This window comes from Eurypyga helias, unplaced genomic scaffold, assembly GCF_000690775.1.
Source record: "Eurypyga helias isolate BGI_N326 unplaced genomic scaffold, ASM69077v1 scaffold14504, whole genome shotgun sequence".
Lineage (NCBI taxonomy): Eukaryota > Metazoa > Chordata > Aves > Eurypygiformes > Eurypygidae > Eurypyga > Eurypyga helias.
This window is the reverse complement of record NW_010246974.1, coordinates 2158-27602: the sequence shown is the minus strand read 5'-3', so window position 1 is coordinate 27602 and position 25445 is coordinate 2158. Positions and strand designations below refer to the sequence as shown.

At 46.5% G+C, this 25445-nt stretch overlaps 1 protein-coding gene across 1 annotated transcript in view; it reads left to right on the top strand.

Moving 5' to 3' along the window:
* Nucleotides 1-1804: 1804 nt before the first annotated feature.
* Nucleotides 1805-25445, top strand: part of LOC104508848 (insulin receptor-like) — a gene marked incomplete at its 3' end in the record, with an annotated part of 24426 nt that continues 785 nt past the window's right edge. The window contains exons 1-2 of the mRNA XM_010150595.1: nucleotides 1805-1883; nucleotides 1969-2520. Of these exons, the coding sequence (XP_010148897.1) occupies nucleotides 1805-1883; nucleotides 1969-2520 (631 nt within the window). The remainder of the gene's footprint in view (nucleotides 1884-1968; nucleotides 2521-25445) is intronic.

Here is a 25445-nt window from a genome sequence, read left to right as displayed (position 1 = left end):
TAGAGTTGGGGGGTATTTTTTAACCTTTCCTTTTCTGTAAGGTCAGCTGTATACATGCAGATTACTCTAGGTGGTACCTTACACTGTGATACGGGTGGTGAGTACCACCTCAGCGTGCTGGGTTTTGCCTGTGCTCAGCAAGGAGTAAATAAGGACCGAGATGCTGGATTTGGAATTTACCAGGTGGTTTTAGCTGCACTGGTGACTTGTACATTGAATTTCAGTGTCTGAGTTTTATGTGTCCTTCTGTTCTTTCTCCTTTCGTGAAGAAACCACAGACCTGCCCTGTCACACGCTTGCTTCCTTGGAAATACCTATCTTGATTAATTAAAATAAGTATTTAGAGTACTTAAATGAACCTGTTGCTCTCCTCCTTCTTTTAGCAAAAAGGTTGCTGCTAGTTGGTCACCAGATTTCCCTTCCTACTTTCTAAAAGTACATCCTTGATCTTTGAGGCACTGTGTGCATTAGCTTTTTCTTCCAGAAAGCAATTTATGAAACGACTTGGATATAGTGCCAAAAACTCCCATTGGGCAATAACATTGCTTCAAATCCTATATTAGTGTTGCCAGATTTTTTTTTTTTTTATTGCAGTGGAGCAAATTTTTTGAATAATCATTAAGACGTTTGCATAGGATTTATTTTTAACCCACACAGCGGTGGTCTGTGTAAATCCGTGAGGAGTCAGACAGTCGTAACTGTTAAACATCTGTCTCTGCATCACTTTTGTCAGGCCTGCTTATTGCTGGGTGATTTGTTGAAGCGGCGAGGCGGTGATTTTGTCGTTGGTGAGCTTTCTGTACAGGGAGTAGAAGACAAAAAGAGTAAAGATGCTTTTGAGGGGGAGGGAGGACAGGGGCTGTCTGAGCTATAGAGGGAAGAGAGAGTCCCTGAAGTGGATGGAGTCTTAACGAAAACAAACAAAATTGAAAAAGAACCCACCTTGGCAGGGCGGGGAGAGGGTTGTTTGCGCCGTCGTGTTGCCGAGCAGGCTGGCCTTTCCACAGACCCCTTGCACCTCGGGGTCTGGCTGGGTGTTTCTGTGACCTTTGGTTTTAAAAGGGCTCTCGCTGGGACTTCTCTTGTGCTCCAGGTGTGGGGCTCTACGTTTCCTTCTTCATTTCTTACCTGTGCTTAGATTTAAAAAAAATAAATCCCTATTCAAACCTTCTGCTTTCCATCTTTTCCTCTGGCTGCCGCTTGGATTCGTACTATTCTGTTTACCTCCTCATTTATGCTTCGTGTAATCGTTCACTTTGCCACTTCTTTGGGTTACCGGGTCTACGAAATAAACTGTCCAGACAGCCAAGGCAGGGAGATTTGCAACCTTGAGAAAATAATAACAAAAAAAGCCCAAACACCTAATCTGAAAAGAATGCTGAGGGCAAAAATTACGGGTGTCGTTAATGACTCCTGTCAGCAGAGTCTGGGCGAGAGCGCAGGCTCGACCCTTGCGTGTGTATTTCCAGGTTTTTCTGCTTTCTTCCGAAGCGCTGCCATTTCCCAGCCATTGCGCTTTTCCGATCTTCCCCTGCAACCACTCTAAATTACTCCCTCTAATCCACTGGCATTAGTTGCACAATCTGCGATGAGGTAGGTGTGTCGCTGGCAACTATCTAAAGAAAACAGACTCAGTCCCGTAGACATCCCTCACTTTTGTATGCGCCAAGTGACGTCTGCGGCAGGGCCTTACCGCTGCCGTCGTGACAGAGGTGATACCCAGGAGCTCAAGGTGGCAGAAAAAAATGATGAAATACTCTTTCAGTCGTATTTTGTAATCATATACCAGGGGACGTTCCCCACGATGTACCTCTTCACACGTGAAGCCAGCTTTCCTGAGAAGGACCTGGTCGTGAGTCCCGAGTGTGGCTGTGCCTGGCGATGTAGTTGGACAAAACGGTCTATTTAGAAAATCAAACCCGTTACCTTTTCTTAAATAAATAAATGCCGTTATTCTTTGCCTTCCAGTTTGCAGAAGCATGGACATTCGCAACAACCTGACCCGGCTGAGCATGCTTGAGAACTGCACTGTGATTGAGGGCCACTTGCAGATATTGCTGATGTTTAAAACCAAGCCTGAAGATTTCCGCGAGCTCAGCTTTCCCAAACTGACTATGATTACAGACTACTTGCTGCTTTTTCGCGTGTATGGCCTGGAAAGTTTAAAGGGCCTGTTCCCTAACCTCACTGTGATTCGGGGAACTCATCTGTTTTTTAACTACGCGCTGGTCATTTTTGAGATGGTTCACCTGAAGGAGATCGGCCTCTACAACCTGATGAACATCACTCGGGGCGCGGTGCGGATTGAGAAGAACAATGAGTTATGTTACTTGTCCACCATCGACTGGTCGAGGATTTTAGATTCTGTGGAAGATAATTACATCGTGGCCAACAAGGATGACAAAGAGGAGTGTGGAGATGTGTGTCCAGGAACTGTGAAAGGGAAGAGCAACTGTCCGCCTACCGTGATAAATGGCATTTTCATCGAACGCTGCTGGACGCACGATCGCTGTCAGAGGGGTGAGTCCGCGGAGTGATGTGTGTCAGCCGTGGCTTTGCTGGCCATTTTTAACCTGTCGGGTCTGTTGGAGGGCTGATAGGTACCTATTAATGGCTACCTTAAGCACAGGTTCCTAAAAGCAAGGCTCAAAATCGACGGTAGACGGGCGAAGAGAGAACCTTTGGGCTGGGGCTGGTGTAGCAGCGAATATATGTGAATAACATCTCCAAAAACGTGTTTCCTTTCTCTGGAAGGTTAGGGACTGCCTAGAGCTCACCAGTTCAACAGGCTGTGAGAGTAACGGGTATCTTGTGTAATAGTTAGAGGTACTGGTGTCTCTGCTGGGGCTTGGGTGGGGGTTTAGAAGTCCAGATTGACTGCGGCAGGCAGAAGCAGAATGACGGGGAAAAGTCTTTCTGGAATAAACCTGGTTCTAGAAAGGTGCAATTACATTTGTACTGAAACCTTCCTGCCATAAAAAGGTGGAAGATAGGTGGATGGGTGAGCAATGTTTGCACAGAGTAAGAAGCTGGAAGCCAAGTCAGACCTGAAGGGAGAAGAAGGAGGAGGACCTGGAGGGGGGTTGCCCATAGCAGGAGTCTAGGGGAGGGTGTAATAAGCAGGCTTTGAGCCTGGGGTTTGGCTTCAGAGGAGAAGGTCTGTTCAGCAAGTTAGCTGCTCTTGCAACCCCTGAACTCCAGTTCTTAAGCTGCACTAGGCTTGCGTCTACCGTCACACAGGTTTGTGTTTTCCAAACTTGAAACTGAGCTTAAATTTAGTTTTAATTACATATTTACTTTGATTTATGTTAAATCAGGCGGACAGGGAGCAAAGTGAATTGAGGTCAAACTGACACATTTCGAGTTGTCTTTCTGGATGTAGTGCATCCAAACGAAGCAGTGTGTCCGAAGACGAAATTAGGAAACTTGCGGGCTGGAGGGAGTTTCTTGCCAAGCTTTAAAGGGCAATTTTGAGTGCTAAGTGCCAAATTTGAGAAGGAATTCCTACCAGTATGCATAAACTAATGAAATTTATGTGGTTTCCCCTCTGCTACTCCTCACCCCAAAATCGTCTAGCTTCCTTTTAAAGAAAGTGGTTATTTTTTGATGCCAGAATAACAGGGTATGAGCAAGAGGATGCTAATGTGTATGTGTGTTCCTTTTTTAAAGTGAAAAACAGGGTTCTAAAGCCTTTTAGTTCATAAACTTTTGGTATACAGTTATTATCAGTGCTGAAACCTGGTTTCTTACGTGTTCACGTTCGATGTTTTCTGCTCTTTTATAACGTTAAAGATCTAACCGAAACTTTTTCTGTGGCTAGACCGTTCATAATGTCCCTCATTCCTGTGAATTTTCTGGGGCTGTGCTGCAGCAGGCTGGAATGTATGGTTTCTCTCCTTTATATGACTGCCTATTTTCGTGAAACCTGTAGGAATGTAATATTTTCCTGGTGGGGCAGAAATCTCAGCTCCTGAGCCTCTCGGATAAATTCAGCTGGTTTGTTGGAGGACATTCATGCAGTGTCACACACTGGCGGAGCTTAGTTACCTGAGGGAGCCAAGCTAGTAAGTCCATTTGGAATTTAAAGTTGAAATTGAAATTTGAAGTTGAAATTGAAATTTGAGGTTGAGAGTGGTTTCAAAAGTGATTATATGCAGTTGCTCCCATCTGGTTTTCTGTGTTCCTTGTAGAAGATTGAGAGAAGCAATGCTCCTACATATTTTTGGCTGTAACTGGTATGCATTTTCCAAACCACTTAACACGCCACACTTATCTTTGTTTTGAACACTGAGATTTGTACTTTTACTTATTGGTAGCTGGTGTTCTCAACAACCTGGTATCTGTATTATTTTATGCCTTGTGACACCTGCCTGTATGCGACTCAAGTGATGTTAACAGCTTTTTAAAACAGTCTTTTAGACTTCTGAGTGTTTTTTAGCACGCGTGCACGCTAGTAACTGTGGTGGAGATAAAATGACATTTATTTAGTGACCCTGTTATGGAATCGCTGCGTGCTCTGTTCTCGTGCCAGCCATAACGTATCCTTAGCGTGTGGAATTGTTTTGTCAAGACTATTATAAACTTGTGTGAATTGTACTTTAGCTTTCCTTAGCCTGAAGAGCCTCATGGCAGCTCCCAGTACTGAAGTATTAATGTCAGGAAACGTTTCCCTCTGCACTTTTGCAGCTTATCTGGGCATCTTCAGCAGCTAATGCTGTGCTCAAGTGTCCCACCTCTCTGGTTTTAAGCCTATTCCCCTCTTTTATTTTTGCTCTCTGTCTTTTAGCCGGTGCTGGAATGGAATGTAGCCATTTCGGTGTAACTTTCTTGGGGGGAAGTTTGGGTTTGTGTGTCGTTTGTGTTATTTGCACCCCCAGTTTGTTTTATAAAACTTGGTGTGGAATCCCTGGTTGCTGGTTTTTGTTTTGCATCCGGATGGGAAGCGGTTGCTGTCTGAACTGATAGCACTGCTGGAGAGCACTGGGACTGCCGGATATTTTGTTTGCTGTTTTGTCTACCAGAAAAAATATGCTTAAAGACTCTGTAAATATTGTTTTGATGGTAACAGGGCGTGGGTTAGTTGACAGAGATGAGTCCCAGGCTGGCAAGCTTCTCCAGCCTGCTCAGCTCTGAGTCTCGCCGGAGAAAATTAGGAGACGGGCGAGAAGTTTGCCCAGGGGAAGGCTGAAAGGTGTCACAGGGTCTTGTGTGAGTGGCCAGGGGGATGGCAACGGTTGGAGCGGGGTCCTGGGTGTCCCCCACCTCTTCCACACCAGTCCCTGACACACTCCCTGCCATCGCTTCCCTTCCGTTATCCCTGCCACATCTCATGTGGATCATACGTCTTTGGTACTACTTTATTTTAATCAGCACAGATATCCCAGTTAACTCCAAAACTAACTTTCGGTTATAGCATGGAATTATCTCCGAGGCACACATCCAAGTCTCTGAATCATCCTTGCAGCTCTAACTCCAGCCCAGAAATTTTTTTACAGTTGGTGATAACACGTTCAAGACAACAAAGTGAAGGATCTTCTTACAGGCGTTGGAGCTAAGGTTGTGGATGAAACCAGTTGGGAGGAGCTGAAGTGATTTGTGGGCAGCTGCACGCTTTGAGGGAACAGTTGCAGTATTGAGGAATCCGTGTCTGAGTGCAGACGTGGAGGTGGTTGTACCATGGACCGAGATTGGTGGGGATGCATTGCCTGAAAGTTTGCTTTGCCTTTTTCTAAGTGACTCGTGTTGGTGTGAAAAGCGAGTCGGTTCAGTTCGGGCCAACTCATGTTATATTTTGAGTAGGAAGGGAGGGGAATATGTAGTCTGTTTGGAATTTGGGTCTAGCCTTCCGCTGTCTATGGCAGCCAAATGCTGTTCCCGTTCTGCAGGGTTTGTACCTTTTCAGCCCACATTTCTATAAGGCTCTTTTGGTTTTTTTAACATACGTACATACTTTTTTTTATTGCCGTAAAAGCGTAGTTCTGCATTGGGTGCAGCATGTTCATGCAGAGAGAGTCTTTGCTGAAGAATGCAGACAACAAAAATGCTGGAAATGCCACGTCCTAGACCTCAGTCTAGATCTGCCAAACATGATTTTCATATTTCGCATTTTTTTCCACGTGTTTTTTTTTTAAATGTAATAAAAATGCTATATGTCTGTCACTCCACTGGCGGAAGGAACAATTCCCTCCGAAATAGGATTTCCTGCCAATTCTCTTTGCAGTCAGTCTCCTCTGTCCATACATAATTTGAAGCAGCCTGATGGTTTTGACGGCGGGTTCAGCCTTTTACTTGCATGTTGGGTCATCTGGAGGTGGAGTGAGCTAATAGGAAGGAAAAGTGGAATGGCCAAATAAAAACGTTCGGGCAGATGATCCGCAATATCAGACAGTCCCTTGGCGAATATTGAAGGGCCATGTTTCTGCAGTATAAGGATGGATACTGGAAATACAGGCTTTGTTCCTTAGAGGATGTGATGAAACTCACGTTCTCCTGTTCATCCTGAATGAAACCTTCATGGGAGTCTGTTAGCTTCTTGATCCTGGGACTTCACGCTACCAGGAAATTTGGATGATTAAGAGCGGGCCATTTCAGGTTTGCTGGTAGACTCTGTCTTCAATCTATTGTCTTGCTTTACGTAATAAAAACAAAAGCCGTGTCCCTCAATTAGTTCAATCTAGAATTTGTTGCAAAATATTAACCTCATGAAAAGAAAGTGTAAAGTCTGTGAACCCATTTGGGCCAGCTGAAGAGGATGGTGCAGAAGAGCTGATAGAAGGGGCGACAGTCTGGAGTAATTGAGGTGCAAATGAGCTGCTAAATAAAGGTACAGTATGGAAATAATGTTTGTCCGGGTTTTTTTATGATGATGAGGAAGCAGGTCTGGAGACTAGGGATACAGCAGAATCTCTCTTTAATTTGCCTGTGATTTATCCAGGGAAAATGCTGGGAGAGGTAGGGGGCAGGTAGGGAACCGAAGAGTAGCTTTAGCAGCTTGCTTTGTTTCCTGCTACAAGCAGCACAACAAAGCGCTCAGAAAAACATTGCTCAGCCTGAAATGCCTTTCAGCTGCTGTGAAATAGCACCCAGCGCTTTTAAAGAGACGGGTGCCAGAAGAAATTCGGCAACCTTGAACATCTTCGAGGCAGGTCTAATAACAAAGTTCAGAGGTGTGTGTGGGAAAGGTTTTGTGATGTTTACTTAGGTAGAAATATTACTTAGCAACAGCTTCCTGTAATTTTTGTGTGCTGGGAATTTCTGTAACCTTAAGCTTAGCTTTATTACCTTTGGATGGGAAAGGGGTCTCCAAGCTCTCAACGGACTTAGCCAACCTCAAGGGCAGGATATTTTTAAAGCTTCAAACACAAAAGAAATTTTTCCAGTTGCTACCACACAAAGTGGAAGTGCTCCTTTTATTTGGAGATCTGATAAGAACTGCCTTCCCCCCCCAGCTCTGACAAATGCCAGATGGAAGTTGACACCCGATAATCTCACTGGGGCGTCTGTTCCGAACCTCGCCAAGCGACAGCTTTATTGAGCGCGTGTAGTGCTTGTGGTTGGGGCTATTGTGATGCTTGCGAACGGCTGGACATCCTAAACTAATTCACTTCAGCTTATTAAGAGTAGTTAAGAGATTTATGGGGCTTGGTGGTGTGATACAGCCCAGAATCGGAGGGCAAGGGTGGAATCAGTCACCCCGTACAAACAGCTATTTTAAGAGTATGCTACTCACTTTAAAAACACCAAACAAAACTTGGGGCTGTGAAGAAGCCTCTCGTTAAGCTTTTCTCCACCGACCTGGTGTGACACACAACTGGGTTCAGTACTTCCAGTTTCACTTGCTGAGAAATCCCCATTGCAGCTCCTGTGGTCTCACCACATCTGTGTTTCTTCAGCTTCTTCACCTTTACTGAATTGCAGGGGGGGCAGAAGATTTTCTGCCCCCACCCCAAATCCCGACCAGCGCTTTAGGCAGAAGCCACTGTCTGATCCGCTCCATCTAGAGGATTTGGACAAGAAATAATGCCTAGCTCATCCCACAGTCAATAAGCGGTAAATATGGAGAATTCTCCACAAAGTTAAGACAGTTTAATTTCTGTACGGAGATCTTGTCAAGGCAAAGGATTGTGATTAGTTAAAAAGGAGAATGAAGTATTTTGCTGCTGATACGGTGAAAATCGGGAAAGTTTTCATCTTGTTTGCTCTGAATTGCCATTTAATTCTTTCATCCTTACCCCCTTGCCCCAAATGCCTGTTATTTAAGCCAGTGCCTGGGCTGTGGAGGAGGCCGCGGGGGTAACCCTCCACATGCAGGGGTTCAGCACTGACAGCACTGGAAGATGTTTTAAGATCCCTCTTTGATCTTCAGTGATGAAGTCGACTGCTTGTGATTTCCAAGGGTGGCATGCCAAGGCTAATTCAGGTAGAATACTTATTTTTTCCACTCCAAGAACAGTTCCAGGTTGCCTCGTTTGCTTAAACGAGGGAACCTGCACTACCCTTTATTAGAGGAAATACAGAAGACTGACTACACTTGGCAGACACATTTGTTGGAAAATCCTGTTGTCTGGGCATGGATGTAGAAGCAGGAAGTCGCAGAATGTAAAAAAATACAATAATACTGAGCAACAGAGGCAGCCTGTGCTAGTAATGCATGAATGGGAGAGCTGTGAATGGTTCACCTGCTGCAGTGTGTTTGCTCGAGGAGAAGGCTGGTCTCTCTCAGAGCGAATCCTGCTGGATGTTGGGGGTGCTTTGGTGCCGTAAGTGAAGATAAAAAACATACCAGTTGATATATCTTGATGTTTTCCTCCCCTCACCCCACTTAATGAAGGCAGAACAATAATTCTGTATTTTAAATCTTAAAGATTTAAATGAATTCTGAAAGTGTTCTGAATGAAATGCAATGCTGATGCTCCTTCTCAGATTTAGGCAGAGAGAGCAAAATAAATTCAAGGTGTGTAGGATGGTGTAGCATTCTTTCCTTTGGTGATGAAGGAACTGGAAATCTTTGAAGGCTTTGAAGGGATTGTCAACCGCTGAGTCCATACAAAGAAGTGTATTCAGTGTGAGTGAGAAGACCAACTGAAATATGTCACTTGGCAGAGCTCTCTGAAACATCTTTCTCTATCAGGAATTGTACTTGACAGGGATTGCCTCTGCAAATATATTTTGTGCTTAAAAAAAAACCATACACAAAAAAGGTCAAAAAACCCAGGTGTGCCCAGTGCAAAGATTGTTTCTAGCTGAAAGGTTGAGGATTTGGGGACCTTTGGATTAATCACAGAGCTGGTGAATAACCAACTGTGTCCTGGAGGAAGCAGCACTAACCCTTCTCTTGGTTTGTAACAATAGCTGGTTAAAAGTTCAATGAGCATGCTTCCCAATTATATCCTATAATTGTCTGCAGGTTCCTATTGGAGGGATGTGAATGAACTTGCTGCGATGTTTATGCTTCTTAATTAGGGCTGTTGGTTAGCTGTAAAAAAAAAAACCCAACGTTGGGTAGCGGGATGTTGTGGGGGTACCGGCCGGGAGGGTCTGGCAGCGGGCTGGGCTGCTTGGTACGTGCCTGTAGTTATTTCAGTTGCTGCTTTGATCCCAAGTTTGCGGCTGGCATCGCGACCGCGGCCAAAGCAGGGCACTGGAATTCTGGGGATTACAACTGTGTGTGTTCATCGTCTTTATCTAGATTTTTCACATGAGGGTGCTGGGGAGGGGCACCAGGCTGGCGTTGTTTGAGAGTCGTCAGCGTTGCTTTTATTTTGGCTGGTGACATTTAAAATGAGAATTAACTTTGTGCTTAAATGTTGGCTGAGTGAGTATAACGTTTTCATTTGAGCCTGGCTTCCTTGAGAACCTGTATTTCAATGAGCTGAAGAAGGGCAGGGTGCTTGCTGCCTGTTCCCATCCAAAACGTTTTCCAACGTGGAATTTCCTTCTCCCTTCTTCAAAATGGGGTGAGAATTGCTGTTGAGGGGAAGGACACAGGCAGGGCAAGAGGATGCCCTGTACAAACAAGGAGCCTGTAGCTCAGTACCCTCAGTGTGAATTCCTTCATTTGGGATTCGCTTCCTTATTTACCTGACCAAAGGCTGCCTCTGGAGCACCTTGAGAGCTTGGAGGCTCTGAGGAAGATGTTTTGAAGGAAATCACATGGTAAGAGTTGGAAGGAAAGTCTGGTTAGAATAGCATTCAGCAGAATGCTGGGGTTCATTTTCTTCTGCCTATTTTTTAAAAATTTGGCTTGTATGTGCTTTCGCTGACATCGCGTCAGCGCACTCCAGAAAAATAGATGTGATTTTCATCTCGTGTATCAGGTTAGGGATGCCCTTTTTTCAAGGACGTCAAGAAATAATGCTGTATTGTACATGTAAATCAGGCAGTTCCAGCTTTCGCAGACATCAGCTCCCACGCCGCAGTTGCTGAAGCGCTGGCTGTTCAGTATTATAACCCTCGTAACGAGGGGGACAGGCGTGTCCAATGAAGATGGTAAAATTTGTAAGGTCTTCTGAGTTGGGGTAGGGGAATTTCGTTAATCTGTTTGTAGAACCACTCCAATCTTCTGTTTTCTGTGTAACGTGAAGGCTTCTGGAGATGTGCACATCCTACTGCTGGTCACCTGGGACTCCTGCGGAATTGCTGCTGGTATGTGGCCACGCTGGAATTTCAGGGCCCCGAGAGGATGAGCTGAGCCTGAGCTCAAGTTGCAGGGAAAGGCGGATGTTTTTAAAGTCAGTGCACAGAGTTAAGGCGGCTTAGGTAGAGAGCTTGGCAGAGAGCAGGGGTAGATGTGCTGGCTGAGCAGAAGGAGGGTGTGAGGCCTTTCTGGTACATCGTGCTCCTCGCAGTTCGCCTCAGCCCGACCCCTCAGCACAATTTCTCATTTGGTGTTTTTTAAGAAGTGAATTGTCAGGCCAGAGAGGCAGGAGGTTGGACTTAATTTGTTAATCAAAATAAAGCCTGCTGGCTTGTAGGATTGTAGGGAAGGGAAGGTATGTAGGGCAAGGGAGCAGGCATGGCTTGGGACTGGTGTAGCCATGATTTCCAGCTCCATTTTTGATACTTACTCTGGTTTTGTAGCTGTGGGGGTTAATTATATTAATAGCACACAGCATTACTGCAATGTCAGGCGTCAGTACCTGTGGGCAGGGGCAGCGGTCACAGCAAAGGAGCCGGGCACGAGAGCTGCGGCCCTGCGTGGCCTTGTAGAGGCAGGAGCACACAGGCCTTTTCTGCCAAGAGGAAGGAGTTCAGTGCTGAGATGTAACGTTCTCGTATGGCAAAATGGCAAGGCAGTTTGCATGACATTTTTTGCCCTATTGATGTGAAGAGGGCCAAGTCTGTGTTGATGGGAAGGGTTATTTGGTGTCTGTGGGAGAGCTGCTGAACTTGGCAGCTTCGCTTTCAATAATGTGAGATGCCATTAGCTTTCGACTTGTTTGTTCTGAAATATCTGAAAATAGCAACGGAGATTTTAGCAAAAAAATCGAGTTCCAGCTATTGCACTGAACTGAGCACCTGGAAATCTCCCACGCAGAAACTTCAGGCATCACGCTAAAGCTCTGTTGTATCGGCAAGTTTTTATGATTGAGAAAGTACGTGAAGAATGCTTGAAGGTGGGCTTGAACCCTGCTGCGATGTTAAAGACACGATGGGAAAATCGTAGGAACGATGCAGGAAGCTCTACCAGTGTATAGGGTTTCTGAGGAGTAACGCACGTGCGAGTCAGCAGACATCACGGGATAACTAGGCATTTTTCTGTTGCCGTTTTAAACCCATTAGACATCCATGTGGCATTACGACATGGCCAGGATTTGAACACTTTGTGAGCAATAGTCACCAAAATTTGAGTATTGGACTGATGTTTTTCTTGTCGTTTCTGCAAAGGCAAGCCAATTCTATTCCATGGGTAGTGAAAACGTAACAGCAGTGATTTAATAAAACAAATAGGACTTGTTTTTTCTAGTCCTCAGTCTTTTCTGAATGTCATCTTTCTGAAGTACGGCTGATGGTACTGGATGTGTTTACACAGCTTCAGTTCAGGATGAACGAGTCCAAGTGTTCCCTTCTAAGTACCCCTCAGAAGCTCCCAAAAGCCAGAGAGGAAATGGAGCTCCTCGGTGCGATGTCTGACTGTCTGAAAGTCTCGCCCAGTGGAGCCTTAACACAGCTTAAAGGAATAAGGCTTTTGTTTCAAAATTGTGTTTGAAGCGAAGCCTTTAAAGCTCAATAAACTGTTTCTCTGCTCATTCGATTCTCTGGATTTTAGGCTCAGGGAATCTCTGCACACGGTTTCTGGCAGAAGGGACAGCGCAGTAACAATCTTACCTGGAGACTTAATGAAAAAAGCAGTTATGTGGAAGCTGCTGCTTTATCTGAAACAACTTCTCACCTCATCAGGTTTCTACAATTACTGAATCAGCAAAAGAATTGGGATGTGTAGATAACCATTTCCTTAGGCTTCACTTCCACACTCCAATAACCTTATCTCCAGGGCTGCTTAAATAATTTGTATAGTGTTAGGCTGCTCTTTGAGTGCTTAGATATCAAGTTCCTAGTCCACAGAACTAGCCTACAAGTCTACTAGAATTAGGTATCTGCATCAAGCATCAATTTTTGTTCTGGGAAATCTAAAATGTTCTCTTCTGAGCCTGTGCAGTGTGTGAATTTGGTGGGTGTGATAAGACAAACGTCCTCATGTTTTGCATGGCTCTCTTGGCAGAAGGAGGAGCTGCTGCATGACGGTTCTTGTTGATCAGCGCTGGGGAAAAGCGTGCTGTTTTTCCACATGCTCTAATCTCTGATAACAAAAAGAACTCCAGATTGTGTTTTTCAAACACACTTTAGGTCTCTGGGTGCTCAGATTTGCCAGCAACTATCCACTGCGGTGATACATCCATCCACCCAACACCTAATTTGAAGCGGCACGGTTTCAAATACGAGCTTTGCTTTGTTACAAAAGCAGACTGAGCAGGACTCAGCAATAAGCTGTCAAGTGTTTCCTTCGTACGAAGAATTTTGTCGAGGATCGTGTGCTGGATGTGGACTTGGATGTCACCCATCTCTTCCCGCCGCAGCCACGGGCCTCCTGCGTGGGTCTGTGCCGCTCTCTGTGCCTCAGCGGCTGGCTGTTAACCTTGTAGGTGAAGCATGTGATGTGGCCTGGAGCAGGTGGATGGACTTGGCGGCATCTCGAGAACATCTTCAGCTCCCTTCCAGCTGAAGATTGCTTTCAGTAACAGCAGCTCCGTGCTGAGGTTTGAAACCTCCACAGTTGGCTTCAGAAGAAGATGCTTTGTCTCTGGAGAAGCTGATATGGCTTTGGGTTTCTTGTAGAGGAGAGTCCCATCTCTTTTTCTTGCTAGATAACTCTAGTTTGTGTATATTTTTTTTTTCAGAGGACTGTATCCATTGTAAGATTATTTCCATAAGTGTGTAATTACCCCATTTAGGGATCGGCAGGTGTCGCGGCTCATGCCCTGGTATCGGTTAGACCAGCTCTGAATAGTCTGAATTGCTCTGAAACGGACAGTGCTGATGCTAGCTGGTGATTAGACCCTATCTTGACGCCCGTGCTGATAAACATCCACAAAGCTGAAGCTTTATAGCGATCGGGCACACGCCTGCACGGCTCGTGTTATGTAAACAGATCCTGTTTCCCTCCGTGGCCCCGCGTAGTTTAACGGGCGGATAATGAGACTTTTGCTACTACTGTACTTCCTTATTAGTGAACAAAGTGACTTCGCTGGCAGGCAGCTTTATTTTAAGAGCTTACCACGACAGAGGCACAACATAGAGTGAATTTTCACCGTTCTGACAATTGACAGTTGGTGCCGTTAACTGACTGTTGTGGAAGAAAGACTGAGAATCCAAGATCTCCCCTGAGTTTAGTGTAACTTCAAAAGATTCAGTTCCCTTGTTGTTGGCCTCTCCCTGTTGGGATGGCACAATTAGTTTGGGATTAAATTCCTTCACATGACAACTTTCTCTTGCATAATTTAGGAGGAGAAATAGATTAATAGCTGCTAAGTGAGGCTTGTGCAACGGAATTAATGGGGTTTGCACTAAGCTGTAGCCATTTGTCTTTCCTTAGGGTTGTATTTGTGTGGCTTTGGGTTGTTTTTATCATTTCTCATTTGGCACTTCGGTTAGAGCAGCAGAGTGACGTGGCACAGCACGTAGCCTGTGGATCAAAACCATAGGCATTGATGTGTTTGTAATGAGAAGCCTTTAAGCAGGTACACATCAGGGTAGAGCAGATAGTTTGTGCGGGGCCACATATTATTATACACTGAATTACTTGAAAAGGGGCCTTGCTGGTGTGCTGAAGATGACAAGGGCAAGTAGTAAATAAAAATATATTTCATAGAGAGGTCTCAACTGTTTGGCTGTGGGACTGCAAGCAAACAGTATCTATTTCAGTACTGCTGAGTAAATTCTTATACCTAGAAATAAACTGTGGAGAGCATACTTGCTGCTTTAGGGCAAAGAGAGAAGGGTGTAGAAATTAGTGGGTGTGAGCTGATGAGGCCAAAATGACTGGAGTAGTTGAGAGAATATTAGAATATTAGATGGGCGCATATAATTGCAGCTTTCCAGTATCTGAAGGGGGCCTACAAGGGTGCTGGGAGAGGACTTTTTACAAGAGCCTGTAGTGACAGGACAAGGGGTAATGGGTACAAAGTGAAATCAGGGAGGTTTAGATTAGACATCAGGAAGAAATTCTTCACAGAGAGGGTGGTGAGGCACTGGGACAGGTTGGCCAGAGAAGCTGTGGATGCCCCATCCCTGGGAGTGTCCAAGGCCAGGTTGGATGTGGCGTTGGGCAACCTGGTCTATGGAAGGTGTCCCTGCCCATGGCAGGGGGGTTGGAACGGGATGATCTTTAAGGTCCCTTCCAACCCAAACCATTCTATGATTCTATAATGTATGAATTTGATACTAGTATGCCTAGCAATGAGATACTGCCTGAATTTCTCCTTTCCAAATCTGATTTTGGTTCTGGGAAAACCATGACACCTATTAAATTACTGGAAGACCTGCTTTACAATATTTAGTTTGGGATGTATCCACATGGGAAATAAATCGGGCTGCAGTAGGACGTCTGAGTTAGCCCTTTGGTGGATCCTTTCATGCGTTGGCTGCTCACATGGAGTACGACTGCTCCGTTTTGATTCCTGCCAGGTTGCCCACTGCCAGCCTCGGGTTATGCTGGGGAGCCGGCAGCTGACCAGCAACACTTCTTCCAAGGGCGCTGCCTGCTTAAGGAGGCTGCTCGAGACCTGGAGTCTCCTTCCCTCCGCTGCTGTCTCCGGTAGGCAGCCTCCTGGCACAGAGCGAAACCCTTTACCCTTGGAGTGGCTGCAGTGGGACAGAGACTGGCATTGTGACCAGATTCCCACCGCAGCCGTTCCGTGTCTAGCACGGATTTGGGCAGCATGCTAAATGACCCTGCACTGAAACGGTTCATGCATCCTGGTAACAAGGAAAAATCTGGTTGGCAGAGCCAGTTAACTCTGCTTCGTGGGGAAATTCATCCTCCAGATATTGCTTTGCCCAGCTGGCCTTCAGGTGACACCTTACTGTTCTCATCCTCTCGGGGAGGTGAGGCGGGAAGGGGGATCTGGGTTAAGTTATGTTCCTGCTTCTCTCTGCTTCTTCATCCACAAACTCAGTTTCAGTATCTGTGTTTACAAGTCATGACTATGCCGTGAAATCTGTCCAGATTAAAATCTTAACCTCTGTCTGACATTTCTGTGTAGATCATTAGTTATCAGCTTAATCTCCTTGTGGTTAATCTTATACTTCCGCCCATCTCATTACCTTTCTCGGTTACGGACAGCTCCGCTTTCCGATTTGTTGTAAACTCTACGTCCTTTTTTGGTCTAGATTTGCTCTTATTTTGTGTGTCCGGCTTACATGTTACACATCTTTTCACATAACACATCTGAAACGCAGTCTTCACGTAGCTGAATGTGTCAACGTAGCTTTCATTCTTTCATGCCTTGTTTACTACAACATCCTTCTCTGCGGCCTTGAGAAAAGCAATCTTAGCCCTCTCATCTCTGCAGAAAGCAAAGGTTATACATTTCGCCTCGTGCTTTGATCGTATCGCTCCTCATTTAAAGGACAGGGTTTGTGGGTAAAAGTAATAGCTGACATGACCTATGTTTGGAAAAATGAGATGGACCTTGGTCTTGGACCATCGCCGTACACTGAAGCGCTTCTGCATAGCTCCGCTTGCCTCTCTTTCTCAGCAGGGCAGATGCCAACTCGCGTACTTCTCCTTTATCCCTTGTCCTGATGTCTTCTCCGTTCAGCACTGAGCTGCTGACTTCTTATTCCAATCATTCGTGCTGCCAATCCCTAAGAAATAACCTGGTCTGATGAGAAGTGTGCCCCCAGCACGGTGCTGGGACGGTCAGCCAGCTTGAGGGGGGGGTGGCTCACCGCCACCCTGCTGGTTCAGAGAGCGGAGATCCGTGTTCAAAATAAAACGTGGCTGGAGACTTTGCATGGATTACACTTATTGTTAGGACACCCTTGACTGCCTGGACCCCTTCACTGAGATTCCCTTGGATCTTCTGGGCTGGCAGTGTGGGTGAGCAGGTGTGACGGGAGTAGGTTAAAGTGAACAGGGATGTTTGCAAGACGCTGTACATCGGAAAGAGTCATATATAGTTAAATATTAACATGAAGCTTTCACGAGGCTCCCAGGTGGCGTGTCAACCGTTGAATGATAAAAACAAATCCTTGGGTTGCAAGAAGGATTGAAAATTAACAAACCATAACAACAAATAAAGCACCCTGGTAGCTGTGAGTAAAATTATGAGCAAAAGTTTACAGAAAAACTCCCTGAATTAAACAGATTTCGGTCTTGGTCTAAATTACAAATCTGGTGGACAGAATCAAATACAATATGAGGTGGCTAATGTCCAAACCACTTTAAAATCAACTCCTCCTTACAAATCTCCATGTTCCTCGGGGGTTAGGTGCGCTGAGCCTTTCTGCTCCTTTTAACAGGGAGACAGGTTTCACGTTGGCAAATCACTGTCGGAAGGGCTGAAGCTGCTCAAGTTCTGCCCTCCCAGTCCTAGGGTTCCTGAGGGATAGGGATGGGTGTGGTGGCTTCTTAATCTTCTTCAAATACAAGCCATCAAAGGCACTGACAGCAGCGAAGCCTGGGGTTAGTCTGGGTTTGCATGGGGACATCATACCCAGTGACAGCTGGCTGCGGACTCCAGGTTTTGCCTGGATGCAGTGTCAGTTTTGGGGTTTGCATATTAAAGAAAAACAAGCAAGCAAGCAGAGGTTGGCGGTTGTTTCCGATCCCTTACGCTGTGCTAAGCTCCCGCGTAATTCCGAACACAAGGTACAAGGAGCAGGCTTGATCTGCATGCCAGGGAACGGCACAGCAGCGGTCTTGTAGACGCTAGGTAAAGTATTTACAACTTCTCGTTGCTATCCTTGTGTGCACTTTGTGACACTTCCTCCGCCTTGAACACTGCTCCTGTGTTTTCAAATCAAACCCCATGTTTTGGTATTTTCAGCTTGATTGCCAACAGTTTAGCCAGATTTCTGCAAGTTGTTTTTACCTGCCTGGGGAATCGGCTTGATCGAAAGGTACCAGGAGAACGAAACCAGGCCTAGTCTGGAGTTCTAATTAATATTGTTTTTCTTCATGCTTAAAATGCATGAAAGCAAAATGAGTCTTTGATCTTTAATCTGTCTGGGCATAGTCGAGTGGGAGGCATCCACTTCTCCATGTAAATAGTTGAGGTGACAGAGGAGAAAACCTGGAGCAGGAGTGAAAACTTTGAAGGGAGAGAGGCAGAAAGGTCTGGAAGATCTGTGAAATGAGAGCCCGTCCTGCGGGTTCAGCGGGAGAAGGTGAGGCACTTCCATAGCAGAGGTTGGTAGCCCAAGAAATCCTAACCCTGAAAACAAGAGGTGACCGTTGGGCTGTCTTACTGCCTCCAGCCGCGGAGGCGAGCCATCGACTGGCGTGAGGCCGGGATTTGTGTGCCTGGGCACGGCGTTGCGTCCGTGCTCTGGTAGCTGGGGAAGCTCATTTGCAAAGGTTGTAACTTCTTCAGAAGTGAAAGAGGGAGTGACCAAAGTGGATCCGCTGTGGTTGGCGACTTCCTCCAGGCTTCATCACACTAAGATGGCTTATGTATGAATGTATTTCCATAGATTATAAAAATAAAAGTGTGCGTGTGTGCACGTACGTATGCATACGTGTATGAGTTATTCTTTTCGTACGTATGCATACGTGTATGAGTTCTTCTTGATGAGTTTTGTATTCCTTGGTGGAATTTGCATGGGAGTAAGTCTCTCCCTTTCCAGAGGAATGCCCCGGCAGCAGTTGTAGCGCAGGAGAGAATAGGTTACTCCCCAGCCTCAGCAGCAGGTTGGCATGGGAGAGGCTGCGTATCTAGAGAGACCTCCTTTTATCCGCTCTTTCCCGCTATCAACAGCAGAGCTCAACCTTTTCCCCCTATCTCCATTCAACAACTTCTTTCACCGACCTCCGTATCCTCCATTATCGCCACTGGACAAGGTGGCACACAACTCCAAACCCCTTTATCTTCTCTAAACTCACGTTGGCTGATCCTAACAGGTCCACGCGGCACTACCCGCATCGCCGTCCGTTTTGGCTGTGGCGGCTCTTCTCGGCTGGGAGGACGCCCGGCGGGAAGCAGCCGAATTCACGGGGCTTGCAAATGGCACCGGTCCCACTTTGGAATATTTGAGATATCCCCCGTAGCTTGGAACGAGCACGTAACTTGTCACTCTTCTCGGCTGGGAGGACGCCCGTCGGGAAGCAGCCGAATTCACAGGGCTTGCAAATGGCACTGGTCCCACTTTGGAATATTTGAGACATCCCCCGTAGCTTGGAACAAGCACGTAACTTGTGAAAGGGTTGGGAGTAGAAAAGGGTTTTTTCTTATCCTCACTGATAGATGAGATAAGAGTTGTAACGTTGTCTGGAGAAATGTCAATGGGAAGAGTTTCCTTTACGTTTGAGTAACAGTGTGTTGTTTTTGGAAGTCACTGTCTATGGGAAGGGAGGCACCTGCAGTTAATTTTATCTGTTCCTGTGTAAATACGGACCTCCTAACGTTCCCAACTCGCAGTTCAGTGGGGTCGTGGCATTATGTGCTGCAGTATCTTATTTTATAAATAACACTTTAATTTTAGTGCTGATTGTAAAACCTTGGATTTATTTGGCGCTTGCTCCTTCCTGCTTTGGTGCTAAGAACTGAAATCCTGTGTGTGGGTAACAGCCTTCGAGTCGATGCGTTTTGGGAGGGTTGTGCCTCAGAGGTCTGTGCCATTAGGGAAGAGGGAGGGATAAATGTTAGAGGAGTTGAGTGCTGGGAATAAGTGACATAAAGTTTGCTTGAACATGTGATATTCCCTGAATTTGGCTGGGTGACTACAGCTAGCGTCAGGCGTTTTTGTAGAAGCATGTTGACCTCTTTTTTTTTTTTTTTTTTTTGTCCTGTTCTAGTTTCTCCATTTATTTTGTAGATTCAGGAAGGTCTGGGAGAGCTACTGTTGTTAGTCACCGAGGCGATCAAAAGTCCTTGTGCTCTTTACAGTCCAGTGGACCTCTACAGCCGTGTTCTTCCCAGGCACATTACTGCCGCCGGAACGCCCTGGGAGCAGTTTGCCCCGTACAGCCCAAGAACAGGGTTTGGGGTTTAGGCTTCTGCCTCTCTGATCTCGGTGACGTGAAGCAATAATTGAAGGACAGAAGCCACAGTGCGGAGGGGTTGGCAGAACGCTGGGGTTTTTTTTTGCAGCAGCCCTCCGTCAGCCCACTCTGCGGTGGAATTTTAGATCATCCCTAGTCTCAGCTGGACACACTTTGATTTATTTTTTAATAGCTCTTTTCCACCTTATGATACACTAAGGCACTCAGGTGTCATCTTGACGTGTTCAGATCAAATAAATGCTCGCAAGAGAAAAGATTTTAAAATTGTTTTTACACATGTTATTGTTTTACACATACAATTTATGTTCTAGAGCTCTGTAAAAAACACTGCTTAATTACTTTGGAGTTCTCTTGACAGGAAAAGAATGAGTTAATCCTGAGAAAAAGGCATTGAGTACAAAACACTGTGTACATACAACATGATTTAATACATAATTTGAAAAGGAGGTAGGATTCAGCACTTGCAGAAATCCAGGAAACAAGCACAAACTCTGGTGCTAAATTAAGATCACATGCTTGCAACACACACTCCGAGGAGCTGCTGCCGTGGGCGATTAGTCCTTGGGTTTCCTTTTTTTTCCTTGCTGGTTTTGTTTTTGTTTAGAACCGCAAGAACCCATTTTACGGAGGTCATTATCGTGACTGTACAGTTCGGAAATTAAATTACAGCTCCCGCTGCAACTGTAGCTCAAGTGTGATTATATGTGTGTGTGCAGGACGCTGCACGGGTACGTTTGTGCGACAGCTCTTGCAGCCATTTGCAGTGACTGTTCACGGATAAATTTGTTGGACAGACACCGCAGCCATTTACAGTAAGAGAAAAAGCCACGGAGAAACGCGGAGCTCCCCGATACTGTTTCTGTAGGACTCTGGCTTGGAATTGTATGTGTGCGTACGTCATATAACATTACACTAACCTAAGCCCTGGCACTGAGCGATGCGTATCACGGCCAAAACAAGCCATTTCAAGCTGCGTCGATGCCGGGGCCGGACTGGCGTTCCCTGCTTTTTCTCCTGGTTATAAATAATGCTGATGAGCTAAACGCTCACCTTGCGATAGCCCGTTAAATTGCATTAGCCTAATGAGTTTTGTGGCATGGTGGGCAGAGTGTGGGGAGCGGTGGGAGGCGAGGGCTCGTCTGGGGAGCTGTGTTATGGGCGGCCAGCAAGGGGTTAAGGCGTGTTTGCCTTGTGCAGATAGTGGAGCGGTTGGATGCCTCCCTGCCCAGGCAGCAAATGCATTGGCTGAGGTTGAGGGCGTTTCTGCTGCTGCAGTTGTTTTCTGTCCTGGATTTTGTTGGATCTGGAGCCTCTTAATTGCCTTGTCTGTAATCAAAACACAGCTTGTGTAATTCATGCAGAGGGACCTGAGGGTGCTGGTGGCCTCGGCCGGCCGAGGGGACCCGTGGTGGCCCACGCTGCCCCTGCTGACCCCTGCTCACACGGACGGGGCTTGTTAATGAGCAGCAGAAAGATTGTGTCGATTCGTGACAAATCGGTCCCAAAACCATGCGGGAACATCTGTCCCTGTGCAGCACATAATGCAGCATCTTGACATTCATACATGTGGTTTAGAGTTTCTTCTTAATGACCCGTGTACCTCGTCGTACCCAAACCTCCATCCGTTCAGATCATCCGTTTGGATACAGCTCAGCCAGGACATTCCTATTTAAACCCACCCAGTGGCACAGGATCCCAGAGAAAACAGCAAAACGTACCCTGAATAATTTTTATCTTTTTTTTCTTTTTCTGACAGTTCACTGCTAATGTTTTGTTAGCAGAAAACAAGCAACAAGACCCAAAACAAATGTTTTTAATCACACCTCGATATTCAGACAAACTGTGGTTTAATAGCTGAACAGCTTAATGCTTAATGGACTTGCCTGTTAAATATGAATCTCCTGGTTACCTGGGTTGGCTTAGGAATATGTTTACAGTATGAGTGTGTTTTGTTTCCACCTGAAGCACAGGGAAGTAGTGAAACGACCGGAGCGATCCACAGAGGTAGAAATTCCTTTGCGCTGACTCTGCTGCCTTTTGTCCCCCCCAGATGGGCCTCAGCAGCATGAAGAAATGTCAGTTTGAATCTGTAATCAGAAAGGTTTGTAAAATGCATTGTTTCCTAAGTCTTTGGAGCCACTCTAGCTAGCTAGTTAAATATTTATTCACCCCTGGAACAACAGGTTTGAACCTCTGTCGGCTCCGTTTCTCCCCCATCCAGGGCGGATTAGTTAGGCGTTGCACTGTTTGTCATCTTTGGGACGGGGATTTTAGAAGTCCTGTCCTCCCAGACCCGGTGGATGGGTTTGGTGGCGGTGCTGAACAGCTTTGCTGTGGTGCCAGCGCTGGAGCACGTTTTCCTGCAGCAACTTTGACGATACGGCGTGGTGGCTTCTGCCCCTGCCCCAGAATAACTGTTCCCTTGTCTCTAACTAGGATCTCTGAAGTTCCCTTTTGACTTTCTTCTCTTTTTTCCCTGTGCCCAGGGGGAGGCACTGCACTGTCCTCAGCCTGAGGTCCCCAGCGTTGACCAGAGGCCGTGGCTATGTCTAAGCCGTGCCTCCTGGGACCGGCGTGCTCGGTGTGTGCCACAAAGTGCCATCTCATTGCAAAGAGGCAGGTCTGCATGGCAGTTACTGAGTCTACAAACCTCGATAACGAAGGGGTAATGAGGTGCACTTGGTCAGCACAAACCTATTCATAGAATCACAGGATGGTTTGGGTTGAAGGGACCTTAAAGCCCATCCAGTTCCAACCCCCCTGCCACGGGCAGGGACACCTTCCACTAGACCAGGTTGCTCCAAGCCTCATCCAGCCTGGCCTTGGACACTCCTAGGGATGGGGCATCCACAGCTTCTCTGGGCAGAGAGAAGTTCAGTGTTGTCCTGTAGTGAAAGCATAATGTGGCAGCACAAAAAACCCAAACAGAACCCCCTGCTGACCCATCCGGAGCCACACAACCTGAATGCTGTAGTACTTGTTACCAGAAGCAGGGTGGAGATACGCCGGAGAGGTTTCCACACGATTTTTAGGTGCTTATTGGAAAAAACGAGGTGCTTTCTAGCATGCAGACTTTGATAATGTCAAGACAGCGTCTGTTCAGGATCTTGTGTAACGAGGTTTTGCACAAAATAGTGATTGACAGTTTCTGATCTTGAGTGCTTAATGGAAAGAAAGACGTTGCCTTGGCTGCTTGGCTTTCTTCAAGCTGTCTTTTAGACATCAAAAGCTCGTAGAACAGGAAAAAGAGAAACGTTAAGAACAGTTTAAAAATAGTTTAATTGTATCTTCTAAAAACCTGTAGAGTTGAGGATTTAAGCAGTTTCTGCCCTGTGAATATTTGCAGCTGGGTTCGAAATGTGTAAATAAGCATAGGGCTTTGAAGATTAGTTTCCATAACAAATTAGGAGAAAAAAGTGGCGTGGCCTAATGTTAAATAACTGCCGTGTGTCACGGGGTGTTTTGCATGAGGGCCAACTTCACCAAATCACCTGTCTGCTCCACTGACTCCTTGAGAAACTAATGTTCTTTGAATATTTTAAATTTTGTCGTTCTTAGGCAGGAAACATTCCCGGGAAAACACCCTTTTGCAGGAAGCGCTGATGATGAACACTGCGGCTTGCGCTGCCAGCGCTGATCCTCCTCCTTGCACAAACCATTCCTGGGTGCGTTTGCTGCAGCCGGTGACTTCCCAGCGGGATCCTAACCCCGCTGCCGGGAGGCGTGCGCTGCAGCGGGCGCCGGTACTAGGGAGCGTAGAAGTCCTTGCAGGCCACGGTGTGCTCCCTTAGGAGCATGGGGAGATGTGTGAGCAAGAGCCCAGGCTCTTTTTCACCCATAAACCTCGATACTTTAGGCTGGAATTAGTAAGTTTGATAGTGTTTTGGACTGAATTCTAGAATTTTCTACCTGTGTTTTTCTGTGGGCGATATTTCTAATGAGCTCCAGCCATGGCATATGTTGCTAGACTGTGCTCAGTCTGTGGCCTGGTCAGGAATGTATAACCACGCTCTTAAAACAAGCTTCTCATTTCATATTTAATACAAGGTGTCATCTGCAAGTTGCTTCTGTTTGGCTGTCGCATTTCAGACAGTGACTGCGTGTGGCAGGTTCACAGGAAAAGACCTGTTGCTAGAAAAGGGCAAAAAGTTGGTCAGTATGAAAGAAAAGGAATTTGAAATACACTCCTGTGTTTCGTGTGCGTGGATGAACCTTGGGGGAGGCACAGAGAAATTACCTGCAGTGAGTGACTGACACGGAAGCACTACGACACATGCGATTAAACTGACCTTGTGACAGAACTTCAGCCTTACCCATTTCGTGTTTGTTCAAAGGATTTATCAGGCTGGAGCAAACCAGGGGTCGCTCATCTTTACGATCCCGTCTCCTGCAGCTACTGCTGCTTATTCCAAGAATGGCATTAAAAGCTTTAACACACTTAATTCTGCAATCCTTTAACGTGGGGCGGAGCGCGGCGGGGGGGGATTTTCTTCCTAACTCAGCTGGGATTTGATCATCAGAACGCCGGTAGCATCCTGTGCTGCGGATCTGCACGCTGCTCAATCGGTTGAACAAAACCAGACCGCCTTCCTCTGTTGGTCTGTGCACGCGCCTTACCCCAAAATTAAAGATATGGTTTTAGCCCCTGAATATCGGTGGGTCTGGGACCTGCCAGGTAAAGCCCTTTCTGCATCACCGCTGACTATTGGACAGAAAGCGTGGGACATTTTGAGGCAGATGGTGTCATTTCAGTGTGAAGGTACTTGGCCTGGCCAGGGCAGGTCACGGGAGGGCTCGCCTCTGTCTTCCTTCACCGAAGGCACTTGGGCAGGACATCGGAAGCTGCTCAGATGTGCCCTCAGACAGACCCCTCCTGTTTGGTGAGAAGGTGGTAATGTCTTCATTGGCTTCTTGGCAATGCACAGCTGTCACCCAAAGCCATATGTCACCATGTGGATAAATCCAGGCCCATGTCCCCTGTCCCTCACCTAAAGTTCTTCCTCCTGCTGTTTAAATCACAGAATCACGGAATGGTTTGGGTGGGAAAGGACCTTAAAGCCCACCCAGTCCCACCCCCTGCCATGGGCAGGGACACCTTCCACTAGACCAGGTTGCTCCAAGCCTCATCCAGCCTGGCCTTGGACACTCCCAGGGATGGGGCATCCACAGCTTCTCTGGGCAACCTGTCCCAGTGCCTCACCAGTGGCTTCACCAAAGCCATACTTGGCTTTGGGGCTTGCTCTCATAGTGGTGATTTCAGCTTTATTACATCTTTTCTGACTTGACATTCCGCGGCACGTTCTGGACTAAGCAGTTGGATTTAGGTGGTTCAGCCCCATGTGAATGGTTAAGACGGCGTGTGAAGAGGGTGAGGAGCAGGACTGTCCGTCAGAGCTTCTCTGGGTTTGCCCAGCCTCCAGCTCCTTGCTCAGCCTTAGTCACGGTGTTTGCTCCGAGCTACGCTGCTGCTGCGTTTCTGTTTCAAAGCCCAGACCGCTCATTAAAAGTATTGTGACGCGCTAAGTAATGGGTAATTGAAAAGTAAACCAGAAAAACCTCAAGCAATAACACTCGTGGGTGCCCTTCTTGGACTAGCTGGGAGAGTCAACGAGGAGCTTGTGTGGGGTGCCAGGGCAGCAGGCTTCCTCGAGGGAAGCTGGTGTTGGATGGATAGTTCGGAAGCAAATTATTTGCAGCATTAAAGCTGTGGGAAACTTAGTTT